Below are 18,108 nucleotides of genomic sequence, written 5' to 3'. Positions count from 1 at the left end.
TCTCAAACTGAAGAGGACAATCCACCCTTTTCTGGCAGAGAACCACATGGCTGAACTGTCCCAGTGCAAGTTGCAGATTATTGCTTGGTGCAGTCAAATTGACGGCATCATCCACAAAAAGCAGAGATGATCCTAAAAACCTTCCACTACTTGGCTTACAGAAGACAGAAGCTACTGACTATTAAAAATAAAAATCCCAGCTAGCTATATATGTCTATGACTCAGATGTCACAGCCTGGTGAACAAAACAAAGACATTTTTGCGAGCCATGTTGGAGGGACCTCTCCAACCATTTTTTTAGCGTATCCAATCAAACTACTATTATTAGGGCCCGAGCACTGAGAGTGCGAAGGCCCTATTGTATCTGCTCTGTTTATTATTATTATTATTATTATTGTTGTTGTATGTTCACCAGTATGATAATGATGAAGCAGTAATCTCAGTTAACGTGGTTTTATTAACCAGCACAGCAGCAGAGAACATACATGCTTGGATTCAATAACGGAATGGCGCCTATACCACTCAAAACATACACACACCTACACGGAGGTATGGCAAGCGGATTAGGACAAAATACCAAACTAACAGCAGGTTATCTACATCCCCCTTCTTTAGCACATCCCCAACCAGATATAAAGTTTAATGCATACTGAATAATAATAATCACAGCATAAAAGGTGACATACGCTGACCCTTAGGAACATTTAAATTTGCAACCAGATGGAAGAAATAAACATGACAAAAATATCATTTTGCTGTATAAAGTTAAATATGATTACTACTGAAAATCACCTCAAACAGAATTTAACTTGAAGCATTGACATCAGTTACTGTTGGCTCAAACATCAAACCTGAAAATGTTCTGTGTTTTAACTAGTACCCAATTAATCCCTATATCTTGGATTTGGTTTGCACACACGACCAAAGCGTGTCCTGTAAACACCATCACTCTTGGAAGGTCTTGGAGAATGCAAAACATCAGAAGAGCTCTCAACATGAGTGCTGTCTTTAAACTGTTCTACATCATTGTTTTCACCCACAACCTGCAGTCCATCATAATGATGATGATCAGTGTCTTTCTGAACAGTGACAGGCTCAGACACAGGCAATATGTGTCTGCGATTTCTCCTGTAAGTGTTTCCATCCGACTGTACCAGGTAGGATCTAGGTTCTTTACAAAGTTCCTTCTCCACACCTGTGCGGTCATAACCCTGTGGGGTCTGTAACCTCACTACTTGTCCTTCGTTGAGAGGTGGAAGTGGTCGGCTGGATCTGTCATAACAGACCTTCTGAGTCAGTCTCTTGTTGAGTAGTTGGGCTTTCACTCTCTCAGATTCACGGTGTTGTGGTTCGAGCAGTTTGGTTGTGATTGGGAGCGTAGTTCGAGTCTGTCTGGATAGAAGTCGTTCTGCAGAGGAACCCAGGTTCACATCACGTGGAACATTCCTGAGGTTCAGCAGGTTGAGAAATACATCAGTGCCATCTCTGTGTGATTTCTCCATCAGCTGTTTAGCACTGCGCACTGCTCTCTCAGCAAGCCCATTGGATTGAGGATACTCTGGACTGCTGGTGACATGTTGAAAGTCCCACTGTGAAGCGAAGTCTTTGAAACGCTGGCTTGTAAACTGCCTGCCATTGTCTGAGATCAGAGTGTGTGGAGCACCATGAACTGAGAAGTGTCTTTTCAGCTTCTTGATGACTGTCGCTGATGTCAAATCCTTTAGCAGGTCAATCTCAAACCAGCCTGAGTATGAGTCGACTACTACTAAATAGTGCTGACAGTGCCACTCAAAGATATCTGTAGCCACAGTTGACCAAGGAAGCTCTGGAACTTCATGCAGATGAAGGGGCTCTTTTTGTTGATGAGGTTTAGTGCTGTTACACACCGAGCAGGAAGTAACTGTTTGTTCAATATCTCTTGACATGAACGGCCAGAAGACGATCCCCCGTGCTCTCCGCTTGGTAGCTTCTACGCCGGGATGTCCTCTGTGCATGATGGTGATGTAGTCTCCTTGCAGGGATTTTGGGATCACGGCTTTGGAACCTTTAAGAATGATGCCATCATCCACAATCAGCTCATCCCTGAAAGGAAAATATGGATGAACCGCCGTGGGAAGGTTGTGGAGTTGTTGTGGCCAACCATGTTTGATGAACGAGCTGAGCGCTTGCAGTGTCTCATCCTCAGCTGTGTCCTTTAAGTTCCTCCAGGCGTGAAGAAGAGATGCAGCTCACCGTCATGACATCAAAGTTGTCCTCTTCTTCAGGCTGCTGGAAAGTGGAGCTGTCGGGAGCACGAGACAGTGTGTCAGCCAGATACATGTGTTTTCCACATTTATATGTGAGGGTGATGTTGTATTTTTGGAGCCTTAACAACATCCTCTGTAATCTGGCTGGTGCAGCGTGAATAGGTTTCTTTAGTATGGTGACCAGTGGCTGATGGTCTGTTTCTACGACCACAGGCTTGCCATAAATGTAGTCATGAAACTTTGTGAAAACAACAGCCAGCAGCTCCTTTTCTATCTGAGCATATCTGGTTTCAGTGTCTGTCAGAGCACGTGAAGCATATGCCACAGGTCGCCCTTCCTGTAAGCAAGCTGCACCAAGACCATACTGTGATGCATCGCACGTTAGTGTCACAGGTTTGCTGACATCATAATATGACAGAACAGGTGGATTAGACATGTGCTCTTTAAGTGCTTCGAACGCAGTCTGATGCTGTGTGTCCCACATCCACTCGCTGTCCTTGTGTGTGAGCTGTCGCAGAGGAGCTGACAGATGGCTGAAGTTTGGAATGAATTTTCCAAGATAATTGACCATCCCCAGGAACCTCTGCAGGGCTTGGACATCTGTTGGAACTGGCATCTCTTTGATTGCGGCTGTTTTGGAAGGGTCTGCTTTAAGCCCCTCGCTTGTGAAAATGTGTCCGACATAACTGACCTGATTCAGCCGGAATTTGCACTTTAATGGGTTTAGTCGCAGGTTTACTTCTCTGGCACGATCAAGGGCTTTTCTCAGGTTGTTGTCATGTTCTTTCATGGTTCTTCCGCCGATGAGTATATCATCAACAATGATGGCACATGGATATCCAGCGAATATCTGCTCCATGGCTCGCTGAAACACCTCGCTAGCAGCGTTAAGACCAAAAGGCATTCTGAGGAACCTGTAACGACCAAAGCAAGTGCTGAAGGTGGTTAGCATGGATGATTTCTGATCCAATGACACCTGCCAAAAAGAGTTCTTAGCATCCAAAACAGAGAACACAGTAGCATTTGACATTATTGCAGCCACTTCTTCTACTGTGCGCATGGGATGGTGTGGTCTTTTCAGAGCAGTGTTTAAATCTCGAGGATTTATGCATATCCTGATTTCATCTTTGCCTTTCTTGTTGGTGGCTACCATGGAAGACACCCAGTCCGTCGGCTCTGAGACGGGAGTAATGACGCCTAATTTCTCCATCCTGACCAGCTCTGCCTTGACCCTGTCTTTCATGGCCAAAGGGATGCGATGTGCTGGGCGAACAACTGGTTTCACATCTGGGTTCAGTGTCATGCGATAGGTGACTGGCAACCTTCCAAGCTCATCAGAAAATAAGTTGCTGTATTCTGTGATAAGCTGTTGTGACAGGTCATCTGCAGACATGCTCAATTGGTGGACGTCATTGCTGAATGATACAACTCCCATTTCTCTGCATGCACATAGTCCAAGTATTGGCTGAACATCTTCATTAATAACAAAGAATGATAGCACATGTGACTGTCCATGCAGAAAACACTGCAGCTTAATTACACCTGAGGTTTGAAACTTGCTGCCTCCAAATGCTACTAGGTTAACGGACTTAGGGTGTGCTTTCATTTGTTTATCTGCTCTTATAATGTTAACCGTTTTCTTGGGAAGCACATTACATTTAGCACCTGTGTCCACCTTCATCTCAACAGGAATCCCATTAATCTGCACGGTGACAAAAACTTCCTCTTTGTGTTCCACATGCACATCAGTCGCATGGATTGCATATTGCAGATTTACTCCATCAACGTAGAATGTGTCATCTCCGCTGTCATCAGCTTGGTCTGGTTCCACATGATGAACTGACTTTCTGTGTCTTGCTACGTTTTGGGTAGGCTGAACAGCTCTGCACCGTTTCTTAAAATGATTCCACTTTTTGCATGCATGACACTGCTGCCCAAAAGCTGGACATTTGCTCTTTTTTGCAGCATGAGCGCCCCCACAGTTAGTACAGTTAGTGACATGCTGTGTTTCAGACCTGTCTCCTTGTATTTTCATTTTATCTCCTCTGTGCTTTCTTGTAAATGTGGGCTGGAGCACATCAACATTTGATGCAGATTGTTGAGGAAAAGCAAGTGTTTTATTATGCTCTTCAGTCATTTCATGAATCTTGGCAGACAGATATGGCTTTTGCTAGCGTTAAATCACTATCACGTAGTAGCACTTTCCTTAAATTGTCATTGTTGATGCCACAAACTAGTCTCTTATTAGTTCTTCACTCAGATCACCAAATCTGCAGCTTTTTGCTTTAATCTGTAAATCACTTACATAGGATTCAACAGTCTCGTCCTCTGATTCCGCGTGTTGAACTTGTGTCTTTCCATCATGACGTTGGTTTGTGGGCTGGACATTTCTCTGAATTTCTTTTTGAGGCACTCAGGATCCTCCTTCGATTCTGCAGGAATGAGGACTCGTCCTCCATCGCCGGGCTCTCTCACTTCTGGCGCGTAAACAAAAGACCACTCCCGTTCTATAGCTTCGGGACCTGCTAAGTTGAGCAATATGTAGGCTTGTGTGCGCGCTGGCTTGTCAGAGTGTGCCGCTGCTATAAAAATGTCACACTCTTGCTCAAAAATGCGCCAATTTTCAGCAACATTACCATCGAAAACAAGCGGGTCGGGCCTCCTGAATCCTTGCGCCATGTTGTCTGCAGTCCAGATACAAAAAATGCACCCACAAAATAGACTTGAGACGGGGAAAAAATACCGTCAACTACGAAGTACGTGTTTTGTCGCTTCTGACACCATGTTGTATGTTCACCAGTATGATAATGATGAAGCAGTAATCTCAGTTAACGTGGTTTTATTAACCAGCACAGCAGCAGAGAACTTACATGCTTGGATTCAATAACGGAATGGCGCCTATACCACTCAAAACATACACACACCTACACGGAGGTACGGCAAGCGGATTAGGACAAAATACCAAACTAACAGCAGGTTATCTACAATTATTATTATTATTATTTTTCATTGAAATGAATTGCCTTTTTGAGGGCTTTAACATGCTCAAAAACTCATTAAATTTTGCACACATGCCAGGTCTGGTGAAAAATTTTGTTCCTCTTCTGGCTGGCGAGTGGAGCAGCCTACAGGGTCGTGTCCAGGGTGTTTACAATACCTCGTTCCACTGTCCACCGCATCGTGCACAGGGTCACAGAGGTGGTGGTGGCCACACGCCACCAGGTCATCCACCTCCCACGGACCCCAGAAGACCTAGATGCCATGTCCAATGGGTTTGCACAGCTGGCAGGCCACAGGGCCTTTGTGAAGGCTGCTGGTGCTGCTGCCATGTCCGCATCAAGCCCCCCAGCGGCCCTGAGGGTCAGTGCTACAGGAACAGGAAGTTGTACCCGTCCATAATCCTGCAGGCGGTATGTGACCATCAGGGCCGCTTTGTCGATACACATGTGGGCTAGCCGGGGTCAGTGCATGCCTCCAGGGTCCTCCGCCACAGCCCACTGTACCGACAGGCCCGTTACCCTCCCCCAGGGCATTTTATCCTTGCAGATGGAGGGTACCCATGTCTCCAACATCCACTCCCCCTCATCACCCCCTACAAGAGGCCAGTCCACAGTGTGGGAGCCCAGCGCTTTAACGCACATCACTCCAGGGCACGCTCTGTCATAGAGCGTGCCTTTGGAATGATGAAGACAAGGTACCTTGTCATCTTCCTGCAAGCGCTGGAGGTGCACCACACCTTCGTGCCACATGTATGTCACGCTAATACGAGCATCATTGTTGTATGTCCAATCATAATGGCAACTGTAGTGCATACCCTGGCATGTACACTGTACTTACAAGATTAAACATCTGCTGCAGGTCATAACAGCATGTGCCGTGCATCTGTGCCGTGCAACATCTGCATCGGTGCTGGTGGCATTGTGGCCCCAGATGAGGAACCCGAGGATGATGCCCAAGATGAGGGGGAGACTGGTGTGGAGGCAGTCAGTGGTGCACACTGGCGGGACCAGCTATCTGCTGAGGTGTCTGCCCTGGAAGAGGTACCCCCGGACCACGATTATTGTCAGCAGGCAAGTATCCCTTAGTGGTGCATCTGCACAATGCTGGGATTTCACGTGACAGATCTGTCTTAACATGCTCGTTTTCACCATGTCGTTTTCCCAACGCCATGATTACAATCTAGTGACATGGCAGCTGTCGGTTCCACCAGCCCTGCAGACCCAAGTGGAGGATGTTGCGGTGGACAATGGGAATGAGCATGCCTGAGCAACATCTGGGGATGCCTATGTGGGATGCTGCACTCAGTACCTGGCTATGAACCGGGGGTCTTACCTGTGGCACCTCCCTCATCTCTGTGGTCCTGGTCCAGCGGACCAAGCAGCACTGCCCAAGACTCCCTGCTCAGGCACGTCAGGCCTGGTTGATGATGTGTGTGCATGCTGGGACACTCAGGTTTATCCTGGACCGCAGTGGGTAGTGCATTTCCCACAATCATGTTGTGTTATACGTTGCACTGCTTTCATTTCCACAACGTGGCACGTGCAATAGGTCAGGCCCCCGTAATTGTGTCATGTAGTTTGTGACAGACATGCACTCACAGTTGGGATGTTCCCACTGTCTTTATTTACATACATCTTGTGTTTCTATGGTGTATTGATAGTCATGTGCTTTTGTGCTGAGGTGTTTTTTCTGTTATCAAACTGTTCTCCCACTAGCAGCTCAGTCTGAGTGGAGTTTTTTTTCTCCTCCTCTTACCTCATGTTATGTATTTTCGTTGTTTTTTCCTATCAGCCTACCTTTCTGACATGTCTGCCCAATGTGATGTTTGTGTAAAGTTGGTCAGAAGGTTCCTTTGTAAGTGCGCATGCGCCATTAGCGTGCTGCCTGCTGTAACCCTAATTTCCCTCGGGATGAATAAAGTATTCTGATTCTGATAACTGAAATCATTTTGTGTGTGCAGAACAAAGGTTGGAACAACAACATAAATTAAGTTCAACTATGTACATGGCGTCGTATCTACAGAAATATAATCACTGAAATAATCATGTTTGTACAAAACAAAGGTTGGGGTGCCAGCATAAATAAAGTTCAACTATGTACAGTGGCTGTCTGTGGACACGACTCAGTCCTTTTTCTGCTCCACTAGCTTTTCGAGGACGCCTATCAGCCTGTCCATCCTCTCGGCTCTACGTTCCTCCATTTGCCGTTGCTGGGCCATGTCCTCCTTTATTAGGGCAATGAGCTCATCCTCCCAGTCCCTCCTCCTTTTCACCACCCGTGCCTCAGGCGGGTCCTCATCCTCCTGTCCCTCCTGGTGTGGGAGTGGGTTGCCCACTGCTGCACTGGGTCCTGGTGCATCCTCCTGGATGGAGGAGATTAGGACGGGTAGCCTGGTGGAGGGCCTCTGTCCTAGCACCTCATCCATGGCCATGTTGCAGCAGTGGGCTTCCCACTTGCACCCTCGCCCGTCGCTGGATACTTGCACTCCTGAAGGGAGGATACATTACAGGTGGCAGTTGGCAACAACAGCAACAGTGCAGGTTTACATAGGTGACTTTTCAGTGTTCTGTGTGGAGTTACATCTGTCACTACCACTGTACATACTTTGTATTTCCTCTTCAGGTTCTCCCATTTACGTTTGCACATGTATATCAGGTCATTTCGTTTATGGCATCCACAGCAGTATGTACTGGCTTGGGACCACAGGGCAGACAGTTCACTGTCCCTTGTGCCTCAATACTTGTAGACCTCATACTGTTGCTGTACCTCCAACCCACTGCGGCTGAGTGTTTCGCACCCGTGAACAGGTGCTCATTGTCACGGCGGAGTCGAATGAGGTCTGCCGTCTGCTCCTTGGTCCCTGTAATGCAGCGTGACATTGGATTACATTCCCCACCATCCTGCACTTCTGTTTTAGCATTTCTCCATTTGCTGTCAGTTCAGCATTTACAGCTGTGTGGAACATACACACAGCAATGTCAGGCAATACTACAGCACTGAGTGGGGCAGAACATTTACATTATCAGGCCCTAGGTTGGGGTTGGGGGTTCTCTGTCATATGTTTTGTTTTAATTCAATTCAATTCAGTTTTGTTTGGATGGGGCAGACTCACAACAAAAGTCGCCTCAGGGTGCTTTGAAATATCCCCTTTGACGTATTTGACATGGCAGGTGTGATAACTGTAACAAATGTATGTATATGTTATATTTTATGCATTTTATATTTAATGTGCTGCGGACACAGCTACATTCCTGTTTGCGGCACAGGCAGGGTCATATTAGTACAGTTGATTGCACTTGTAGTGGTGATACGTCTATTCATACTGCCCTCGGTCTGGTACAGGATTCACAGCTTTGCGGGTCTGTGCATTTACGGTTACATGGGTCGGGCAGGTGTCACATGATTCACGTTGACATTTTCTATTAACCTCCCATTAGCTTTTACATCTTGGTGTTTGTTTCGCTCCTTCACACATATCTTACATTTGCGGGTGTTGCTGTCCTCCGCCGCCGTTTCAACCTCCTCCGCAGCTGCTGACATCATTATGCATTGGCCTGGCTGCATCGCGCTATGCATTGTGGGATATATGGCACCACGAAGCGTGCACCGGACCACGCTTGATATTTGGGGAAATCGACGGCGCATTTGGAGTGCACTTCGAACTGGGACAGCCGTCGTCGCGTGGCGGTGACGTGATCGCACTTGAAATGCGTACTTCAAGCGTGCATACCCTGAATTGGGACACAGCCACTGTCCAATCTGGACCAAAGAGCACACATATGATAAGGCTCCACCCCTGAACATTTTTCAGCTGCCATATTTGACATCAGGGAGAGCGCCACCTAGTGGGAACAGGAAATGTCATGTTTTACACTTTGGGGTACAGTATAGTGATGGGTGACATCTGCAGCCTCAAATTTCTCCAGGAAAGCCTTAAGGAGTTGGTCTTGGGTTACAGTGAAAACTGTGACTTTTTGTGAAAGGGTGTGACCCCAGCAGCATGGCGAACTTTGATGTCTCGCCATGAAGAAACAAATTAGTTTAACTCAATGAAATCCAGTCTGATCAGTACCAGACTTTACAGGCATGATGTCAGACCCGCCCTGAACAGATTGATGTGCCCATTGTCAGGAATACACAGAGCGCCACCTAGTGGCAACAGGAAATTTCATGTCTTTCATTTTGTTGTACTGATTTTCACAGGTTCATCGTGGACACCTCAAAAGCGGTGAATATCACCATCAGTCCCTCGTGATGCTTCAGTGAGAAAATTGTGTCTTTAACCCTTTACAGCCGATCGGAGCGGGCACGCTCTGTTTTGCGTAACTATTTTTAAATCCCGGTAGCTCTGCAACCAAGTAAGCTAGCGCAATAATTTTTTTTGCATATGAAACCGGAGGAGTTGTACTTACATCTTATGCCATCAGCTTGTCCTAGGTCACAGTTTCCTTCCACATATAGCTTTGCAAAAACTGCATAAAAATCACTTGCAGCAACAAAAACATGATATTCCAGAAACACGCTTCGCCGATCCATCAGCTGTTTGTAACACTTCCTACGTCCATCAGCGTGAACTATCACATGACCGCATGACCTGCCCGAAACCGGAAGTGACGTCATTTTGCGGAAATGTAGTTTTTTACGATCGGGGCCTTATGAGCTTGTGTTTTACTTGTTATGTGTTTTAAAAAGTTATCTTTGACTTTATGACTTTCTGTGTCGTTTCTGGGATGCTTAAGACTCATATTGCACTGCTGGAAATAGTTTATTTTGATGCATATGCTGTTATTTTGCAAATTTGCACTATAATATTTATTTTCGTTTTTCCTGCAGTATATAAAAATTGGTGTATTTCAAAAATAAAACTATGAAGACACTCAAAATAAATTTCCTGTGGTGGGAAACTAGTTTGTGTAACTTTTTTGTATTTACAGTTTTGAGGGATAAGCCTCTTAAATTTCTCTAACTAGAAATATATGTTAAAAAAACAAAAACGATTTTCAATTTTTTTGTAGTTTATTGCACTTTTTTGCACTTTATGTAATTGCTATGCACCTAATGCAGACATATTATTAAAGTTTGGGCTATAATGGTTGTATTGATGTATAGCAACTTGAAATGCTCCCAAAAATGGCTCCACAGCATGTAAATATATGATATCAGCTCTGGCGAACTTGGTTCTATGGTAGGTCTTAAAGGGTTAAACTGAACGGCGCACCCTGGTGGCAGCGCTCTTCACCATGAAAAATGAAGTGATGTTTGAGGGGCTTGGAAAGTTTCAAAAGTCTTGAAATTTGGCACACAGCTTCAATGGGATGAAGGCTTTCTTGTTATGTGATCATTTTCCTTGAATAGCGCAAAATGGCTCCGCAGCGCCCCCTACAAAATTTCAAAACATCAGCCCCTGGTCTGTGTTTTATGTATGAGTCTGAAACCTGGTAAGCTTATAAGAAATATCAAGATGTACAAAAGTCTCTTGGAGCAATATCCCAAATCCAACAGGAAGTCAGCCATTTTAAAATTAATGTGTAATTTTGGCGACATTTTCCCCCTCGTTTCAGGCCTTGTACTTTGACGAACTCCTCGTAGTGTATTCATCAGATAGACACGATCTCCGGTGCGTAGAATCTAAAGACCTTTGTGATGTTAAATTGCGAAGCTTTTCACATTGAGGGAAACGGGGTGGTCATGGCGGCACGTGGAGTTTCAATCACTCGCCAAAAAGAAGTAATCTGCTGTCACTCAAAAACACAATGCCCAATCTCTCCGAAAACATTGCAGGCATGATAAGAGTCGAGCTCGGAAATGTTTGTTATGCCATTTGTCAGTAATGGTTAGAGCATCACCTAGTGGAACGAGTGTAATCATGATTGAATGAGATGAAATTTCAGCTACTGGTTCTACGCAGGAATTCGATCAATGTGACATCAGTTCGGACTTGCTGGTTTTAGGTGTTGGGCGTGGCTCGACGCGCCAGGGTGTGAGGGCCCTCATAACGCTGCTTGCAGCTTTAATTTTGATTTTTAAAAAGGTTGCTTTTTGTCAGAAACATACATTTCCCTGTTACTCCAAACCTTTGAGCAGGAAATGCTAAGAGGCAATAAATGGGAGACCTAAAACAGAGGTGTAGGAGAAAGAAGAACAGAACTAGCATGAGGACTGTGACTGCTAACAATCAGTGCATCCAGTCTAGTGGCATAAAAAACAAATGGTGGGTTAACACCATCACTATATACTTTTTAACCTCCTAATACCTGCACTCTTCCATGGCATGCATTTTTAATTTCTCTTCGATATTTGGGCTGATTGGGACCTGATGAATGTAAAAACAAAGAATTGCCAGGTTGTTTTTTTTTCACCTAATTTTTGTTTCTAAGAAAAATGAAAAATGAGAGCCACGTATGAGGATATTCATATAAAATTTTGATAGAACAGTGGCAGCATAATGTCCTCGTAAGTGCATATCAGGCCCCTGTAGAGCAAAATTGAGTATTTTGGTCTAAATAACCAAAAATGTGATGTCCACATATGTGGACGCAGGTCCTAGGAGGTTATAAAAAAACATAGGAAATCTTTTTTATTAGTTAATTATTTTATTCATTATTGCTTTTATCGAGCTGAACTTCTATGGCTGGATTTCCCACCTCACCTTTTTCAGTGAAGAAGCTCCTTTTAGGAAGCGCCACCATTCCCCATCAGAGATCTCGCCACGCTGCCTCATGATTTCTACGCACAACATAAAGCTGTAGATAAGCTTGTGTTGCTCGAAGAGTCCACGTGACACATTAATGTAGGAGTTTAGCAAGATTTGATTCAGGAGGGTCTGAAGGCGCTCTTCTAGCACAGTACTCTGCTCTGATGTCTCGATGGTGGAATTAAAGAGCTGAAGATGAAGGAAGAAATAAACAAAAAAGAGAGAAAAAAGAAAATAATTACTTTAAATGGGTACTTACACATTTTCATTAAACATTCCTGTACAAGTAGCTTTGTAAATTTGAGAGTAAAGCCCAGCTCTTTTTTCCCCTCACCTGTTTAAAGTACTTGAGTGAGAACTGGTACATACGATCGATCTCCGACAGACCGGCAATGACAAAGTACAAAACAGATCCTCGAGTGGCCACAGGCCTGTAGCGCTCCCTCGCAGAGTTTATCATCAGCTCAGTTGCTTCTGCCTCTTCCAGACGGTGCTTTATGGCCTCTGAAGTCACCTGGAGACAAGAGGATGCAAAAAAATCATGGAAATAAACAGGATGAACATCAGAAAAACAGGAAAGGATCATTGCAGGTAATATTAAATTCAACAACCACAACTCCATATCCATATAGCCTAATCCCTACCTTTGACTCCTGGAGAGTCTGAACTAGCTCCTCGTTGTCAAGTATATTCCCCTTCGAGGTAAAGAGAAGCTTAAGAATGCGGTCTTCAATATCTTTCAGCTGGCTGTGGTCAGCGTTGATGCGCACAATCAGCTCGTTCCTCTGTTCCTCAAGATGCGGACTCTCAGGACGCACCACATCACTTAAAACAGATTGAAAAAAGATTGAATCAAGAGATTCCAGAGGTCATTATCAGAAAGGGGGAAAAGGATACATACAATTAGGATACATAAAATTATGTGCCGTATTTCTATCCATTTTTTAAAAATGTAGATGGCTTTGTAAATGCTTGTTACTAGAGATGGCACGATACCAATTTTTTATGTCCGATACAGATTCCGATATCATAAATTTGGATATCTGCCGATACCGATATGAATCCGATAGTGTTTTTTAATCAATAAAACAGTTTTTTAATATCTTGCTGCATTTTGTATAAGTTCATACTCAAGTTTTAAAAAACAACAACACTAAAGCTATTCTGTTATACCTGTATGCAAAAAACACACTGCACCCAAAATATTTTATAGTTCAGCAACACTGATCAATCTAATAAACTTAAACCTGCAACATCCTCCCTACTCTGGTATTTTAAAGAGTCCTTAGCAGAAATATTAAACAACCTAACTAATAGGGTTGCCAACTCCTAACAAAAATCTGCCAGAACCACCCCCCACCCTCGATGCTTAATCGACGTAATCAACTTTAATTTAATGCACCTGTAAAACAAATGCATAAGTTCATAACTTCCCTTCAACTCATTCATGTCACCTAAAAGGTAAACCTGTTTCTCCATCACCTGTTCAGCTCTGATGATTCAGTAAGGACATCTCCTGGTTTCATCTACAAGTTTCCCTCTCACTACATATCCAAACCGACATCATGACCAGCAGCTTTACAGCTGTGGCTCCAGCAAACATCAGCTGATACTAGAAAGTAATATTAAATAAATTCTAACAACAGCTAATTAAGCTTAAATGTGCTGCTGTTGTTTATCCGCTGGTCTCCTCTCTCTAGCGCAAAGTGGGCGATAAACAAACAAGAAAGGCAGGATTTGTGACAGAAAAGCCGACCAGCTGATCATTGATCAGTTTCATGTTTGAAGTAGCAACAGGAGAGGGAATGAGAGAAGAAGAATCAGCTTTGCAGCAAGGACAGAATAACTCCAGCTTTGTGTCTTTTTTCCATTCTAGCTTAAGTACAGGACAAATCGCTTCCTTTTCACCTCCGTATGTAACTCCGATGGCCAGACCAGCTGTGGCTCCATGTATCAGTTGTTAAGCTTAACGTGGAAATACTATGCAAACATTCAGGGATGAACTTACACACTTGCTTTACTTCTCTGGGATAGTTTTTGCCGAGATAACATGCCGCGGTTTGGAAGCATGTAGTGAGGCTCCACATGCTCCACCAGACCGCTGACAGGTCTCGCAGACAACAGCCGCTCTGTCACGTGACACATACTACTTCGATGCGCCGAGCTGGGTTACGCCAAGTAGCGCGTTTTGTGAGGTGATTTTGTGATACTTCGGATCGGATTCCATTTTTTATTTCTCTCCGATATCCGATCCAGTAATTTAGGTCAGTATCGGAGCGATACCGATACATCATATCGAATAGGTTCATCTCTACTTGTTACATAGTTGAAATGCAATAGCTTTTTTCATGTGTGTGCATGTATTTACCTGAGAAGTTGGTCTTCTAAGCCAGATTTAGTGACAGTGAAGTTGATAATTGTAACTTTGATGCAAACCTTAAAAGGTGGAAACAGAAACTCATTAAATCACAATGAAACCTTGACAAAGAAGTCCTGCCATTAATTAATTCTTCGATCTTAAATATGATCAACCTATCTCTAATAATCAGCTATGTACCACAGGCCTTCAAGCTGGCTGTAGTTAAACCTTTACTCAAAAAGCATCTCTAGACCCAGCAGTCTTAGCTAATTATAGGCCAATCTCCAACCTTCCTTTCATATCAAACATCCTTGAAAGAGTAGTTGTCAAACAGCTAACAGATCATCTGCAGAGGAATGGTTTATTTGAAGAGTTTCAGTCAGGTTTCAGAGCTCATCACAGCACAGAAACAGCTTTAGTGAAGGTTACAAATGATCTTCTTATGGCCTCTGACAGTGGACTCATCTCTGTGCTTGTCCTGCTAGACCTCAGTGCAGCGCTCGATACTGTCGACCATAATATCCTATTAGAGCGATTAGAACATGCTGTAGGTATTACAGGTACTGCACTGCACTGGTTTGTATCATATCTATCTAATAGACTCCAGTTTGTGCATGTAAATGGAGAGTCCTCTTCACACACTGAGGTTAATTATGGAGTTCCACAGGGTTCAGTGCTAGGACCAATTCTGTTTACATTATACATGCTTCCCTTAGGCAGCATCATTAGAAGACATAGCATACATTTTTACTGCTATGCAGATGACACCCAGCTCTATCTGTCCATGAAGCCAGATAACACACACCAATGAGTTAAACTGCAGGAATGTCTTAAAGACATAAAGACCTGGATGGCCGCTAACTTTCTGCTTCTTAATTCAGATCAAACTGAGGTTATTGTACTCGGCCCTGAAAATCTTAGAAATATGGTATCTAAGCAGATTCTTACTCTGGATGGCATTACCTTGGCCTCCAGTAACGCTGTGAGGAACCTTGGAGTCATGTTTGACCAGGACATGTCCTTCAATGCACATATTAAACAAATATGTAAGACTGCTTTCTTCCATTTGTGCAACATCTCTAAAGTTAGAAATATCCTGTCTCAGAGTGACGCTGAAAAACTAGTTCATGCATTTATTACTTCCAGGCTGGACGACTGTAATTCATTATTATCAGGAAGTCCTAAAAACTCCCTGAAAAGCCTTCAGCTGATCCAAAATGCTGCAGCAAGAGTCCTGACAGGGACTAGAAAGAGAGAGCATATTTCTCCTGTTTTGGCTTCCTGTTAAATCCAGAATTCAAAATCCTGCTCCTCACATACAAGGTCTTAAATAATCAGGCCCCATCTTATCTTAATGACCTTGTAGTACCATATCACCCTATTAGAGCACTTCGCTCTCGCTCTGCAGGCCTACTTGTTGTTCCTAGAGTATTTAAAAGTAGAATGGGAGGCAGAGCCTTCAGTTTTCAGGCCCCTCTTCTGTGGAACCAGCTTCCAGTTTGGATTCAGGAGACAGACACTATCTCTACTTTCAAGATTAGCCTTCAAACTTTCCTTTTTGCTAAAGCATATAGTTAGGGCTGGACCAGGTGACCCTGAATCCTCCCTTAGTTATGCTGCAATAGACGTAGGCTGCCGGGGATTCCCATGATGCATTGAGTTTTTCCTTTCCAGTCACCTTTCTCACTCACTATGTGTTAACAGACCTCTCTGCACTGAATCATATCTGTTATTAACCTCTGTCTCTCTTCCACAGCATGTCTTTATCCTGTCTTCCTTCTCTCACCCCAACCAATCACAGCAGATGGCCCCGCCCCTCCCTGAGCCTGGTTCTGCTGGAGGTTTCTTCCTGTTAAAAGGGAGTTTTTCCTTCCCACTGTTGCCAAAGTGCTTGTTCATAGGGGGTCATATGATTGTTGGGTTTTTCTCTGTATCTATGAAGCGCCTTGAGGCGACTTTAGTTGTGATTTGGCGCTATATAAATAAAATTGAATTGAACTACTTTGCTGGTCTGAAAGATCGTCTTTGTGGTTTTAATTCAGGATTCTTTGGAGGCCATGTCTCTCTTTTATAATGTCTGTGATGTATGTATGCACTGTTGGCTTGAACTAATGAGAGAGTACATGACTGCATTTAGTGTGAGCCCATTCTGCTAGACTGGTGTTCAGTTATAGGGTTTTGCTAGTTGACATATGACTGCATCTCTTTACAGTATCTGCTTTTGTACACATACAGTATAAGTAGGTTTGAGTAGGTGTGCTGCTGTCCTTACCTCTGGCAGGTAATGTGGGTTGGCCATCTTTGTGGTCATATAGAACCTAAAATTTTTGTCATAGTCAATATCTGAGTCTCCCAGTCGGATCATTGTTCGCCCGCCAGCCACAAACGTCTGCTTCAACAAGACGGGCTCCAGTGCTGGATTCAAGGTCTCCTTTAACTATACACCCACAAAATACCCAAACAGAGCCCTTCACAGTACACATGCTTTTCTTTTCTTTTTTTTTGTGTCCCGTTTGGATCTTTAGCATCAGAATTGTTGTCTTAAGGCCAAGAAAGATGCCAAGCGGATTTATTTTACCAAGTGGATCATCATGGCCTTGCCATATTGGTCCATTTGATTGACCTTTATTATAATTATGAATTTATTTTATTTTTGTTTTTTAAGACGGGACAGACATGACTGGGGATAGGACAGGGAGAGAGAATGAAAGAAAGAGAGGGAGAGAAAGAAAACCAAAGGGGAGAAGAGACGGTGAGAAGGGGGGGAAGAAAGAAAAAAAACAAACAAAACACCTGGATCACCTGTATGGAGGAAAAAAAAAACAAAACAGAAGAGAAAGTAAACAAAAAAGGAGCAACATAATAAAAACAGCACCATCACAATAAACTAGCTAGCAGTAGATAACAGTAGATACTAAATATTAAACGATATTGTGCAGCACGCAAGATAGACAGCGCACAATGTGCTTTGAGGCAGCAGCCAAGAAAGGTGTAGTCCGCGTCTGTGAACACCCGTGTGTACACCTGTGTGCATACCTGTGTGGATCAGCACGCTTGCATTCCAATACATACATGAGCGCCCAGCCCCAGATGACAAGGACCACCAACACACCAACGTCTGAGGGCATCAGCCACCGGCAGGGAGTGTGGTGAGGGGAGATAGGCCTCCGTACTTTAGAGGGCCTGAGATGTACCCAGAGAGTCTAAGACCCAACCTGACATATAGACACAGACGAACAGGCGCACGCGGACACAAACATGCATTCCCACTAGTGCTGGGCGATATATCGATTTTTTTAAAAAATATCGCTATATTTTTATACAAGACATAAGCTGTGACAATATCGTTTACATCGATATAGTCTATGTTGCGTTATAATTACACTTGTGGAGCCGCTATTTTGCCTCTCTCTCATCTGGGTTTGTTTGCCCCGCCTCTCACCCTCACTGAACACAAACCCCCTCCCCCATCGCTACACCTCCAGTTGGCAACAAGATGGACACAGGAGCTAGCGAAGAGGAGCTCGTCGGAAAAAAGAAAACCAATGGCTCAATTATTTGGAGATGGTTCGGGTTCAAAGTGTCAGATGAGCAGCAGAATAATGTATTCTGTAGAGAATGTCGAAAAAGCGTCGCAACGAAAGGTTCGAGCACCACTAATCTTTACCACCATTTACAACTGCGCCATAAAGTGCAGTATGAAGAGTGTGTGAAATTGCGTGCTGTAGCCCAGACCGCAAAGTCTTCCGAGGTTCCTGCCGTGAAACAGACCACCTTACAACACTCATATACTCGTGCTGTGCCATATG

At 44.1% G+C, this 18,108-nt stretch overlaps 1 protein-coding gene and 1 pseudogene across 1 annotated transcript; both read right to left on the bottom strand.

Annotated features, from left to right (window-relative positions):
- LOC146644451 (dynein axonemal heavy chain 6-like) overlaps positions 1-18,108 on the bottom strand; it is an 85,595-nt pseudogene that overhangs the window by 13,493 nt on the left and 53,994 nt on the right.
- Positions 5,582-8,952, bottom strand: LOC146644454 (uncharacterized). Its single transcript, XM_085395710.1, has 3 exons — positions 8,729-8,952; positions 7,851-8,106; positions 5,582-7,733 (listed from the first exon to the last, which is right to left on the bottom strand). The coding sequence occupies exons 2-3, from the start codon at positions 7,876-7,878 to the stop codon at positions 7,369-7,371; spliced, it is 393 nt and encodes a 130-aa protein (XP_085251836.1). The 5' UTR covers positions 7,879-8,106; positions 8,729-8,952; the 3' UTR covers positions 5,582-7,368.

This window comes from Rhamphochromis longiceps, linkage group LG22 (genome assembly GCF_057381845.1).
Source record: "Rhamphochromis longiceps isolate RC_006_pf linkage group LG22, R_longiceps_female_GT1.1, whole genome shotgun sequence".
In the NCBI taxonomy this organism is placed as follows: domain Eukaryota; kingdom Metazoa; phylum Chordata; class Actinopteri; order Cichliformes; family Cichlidae; genus Rhamphochromis; species Rhamphochromis longiceps.
The sequence above is the reverse complement of the archived record's forward strand: the minus strand, read 5'-3'. Positions and strand labels throughout refer to the sequence as shown.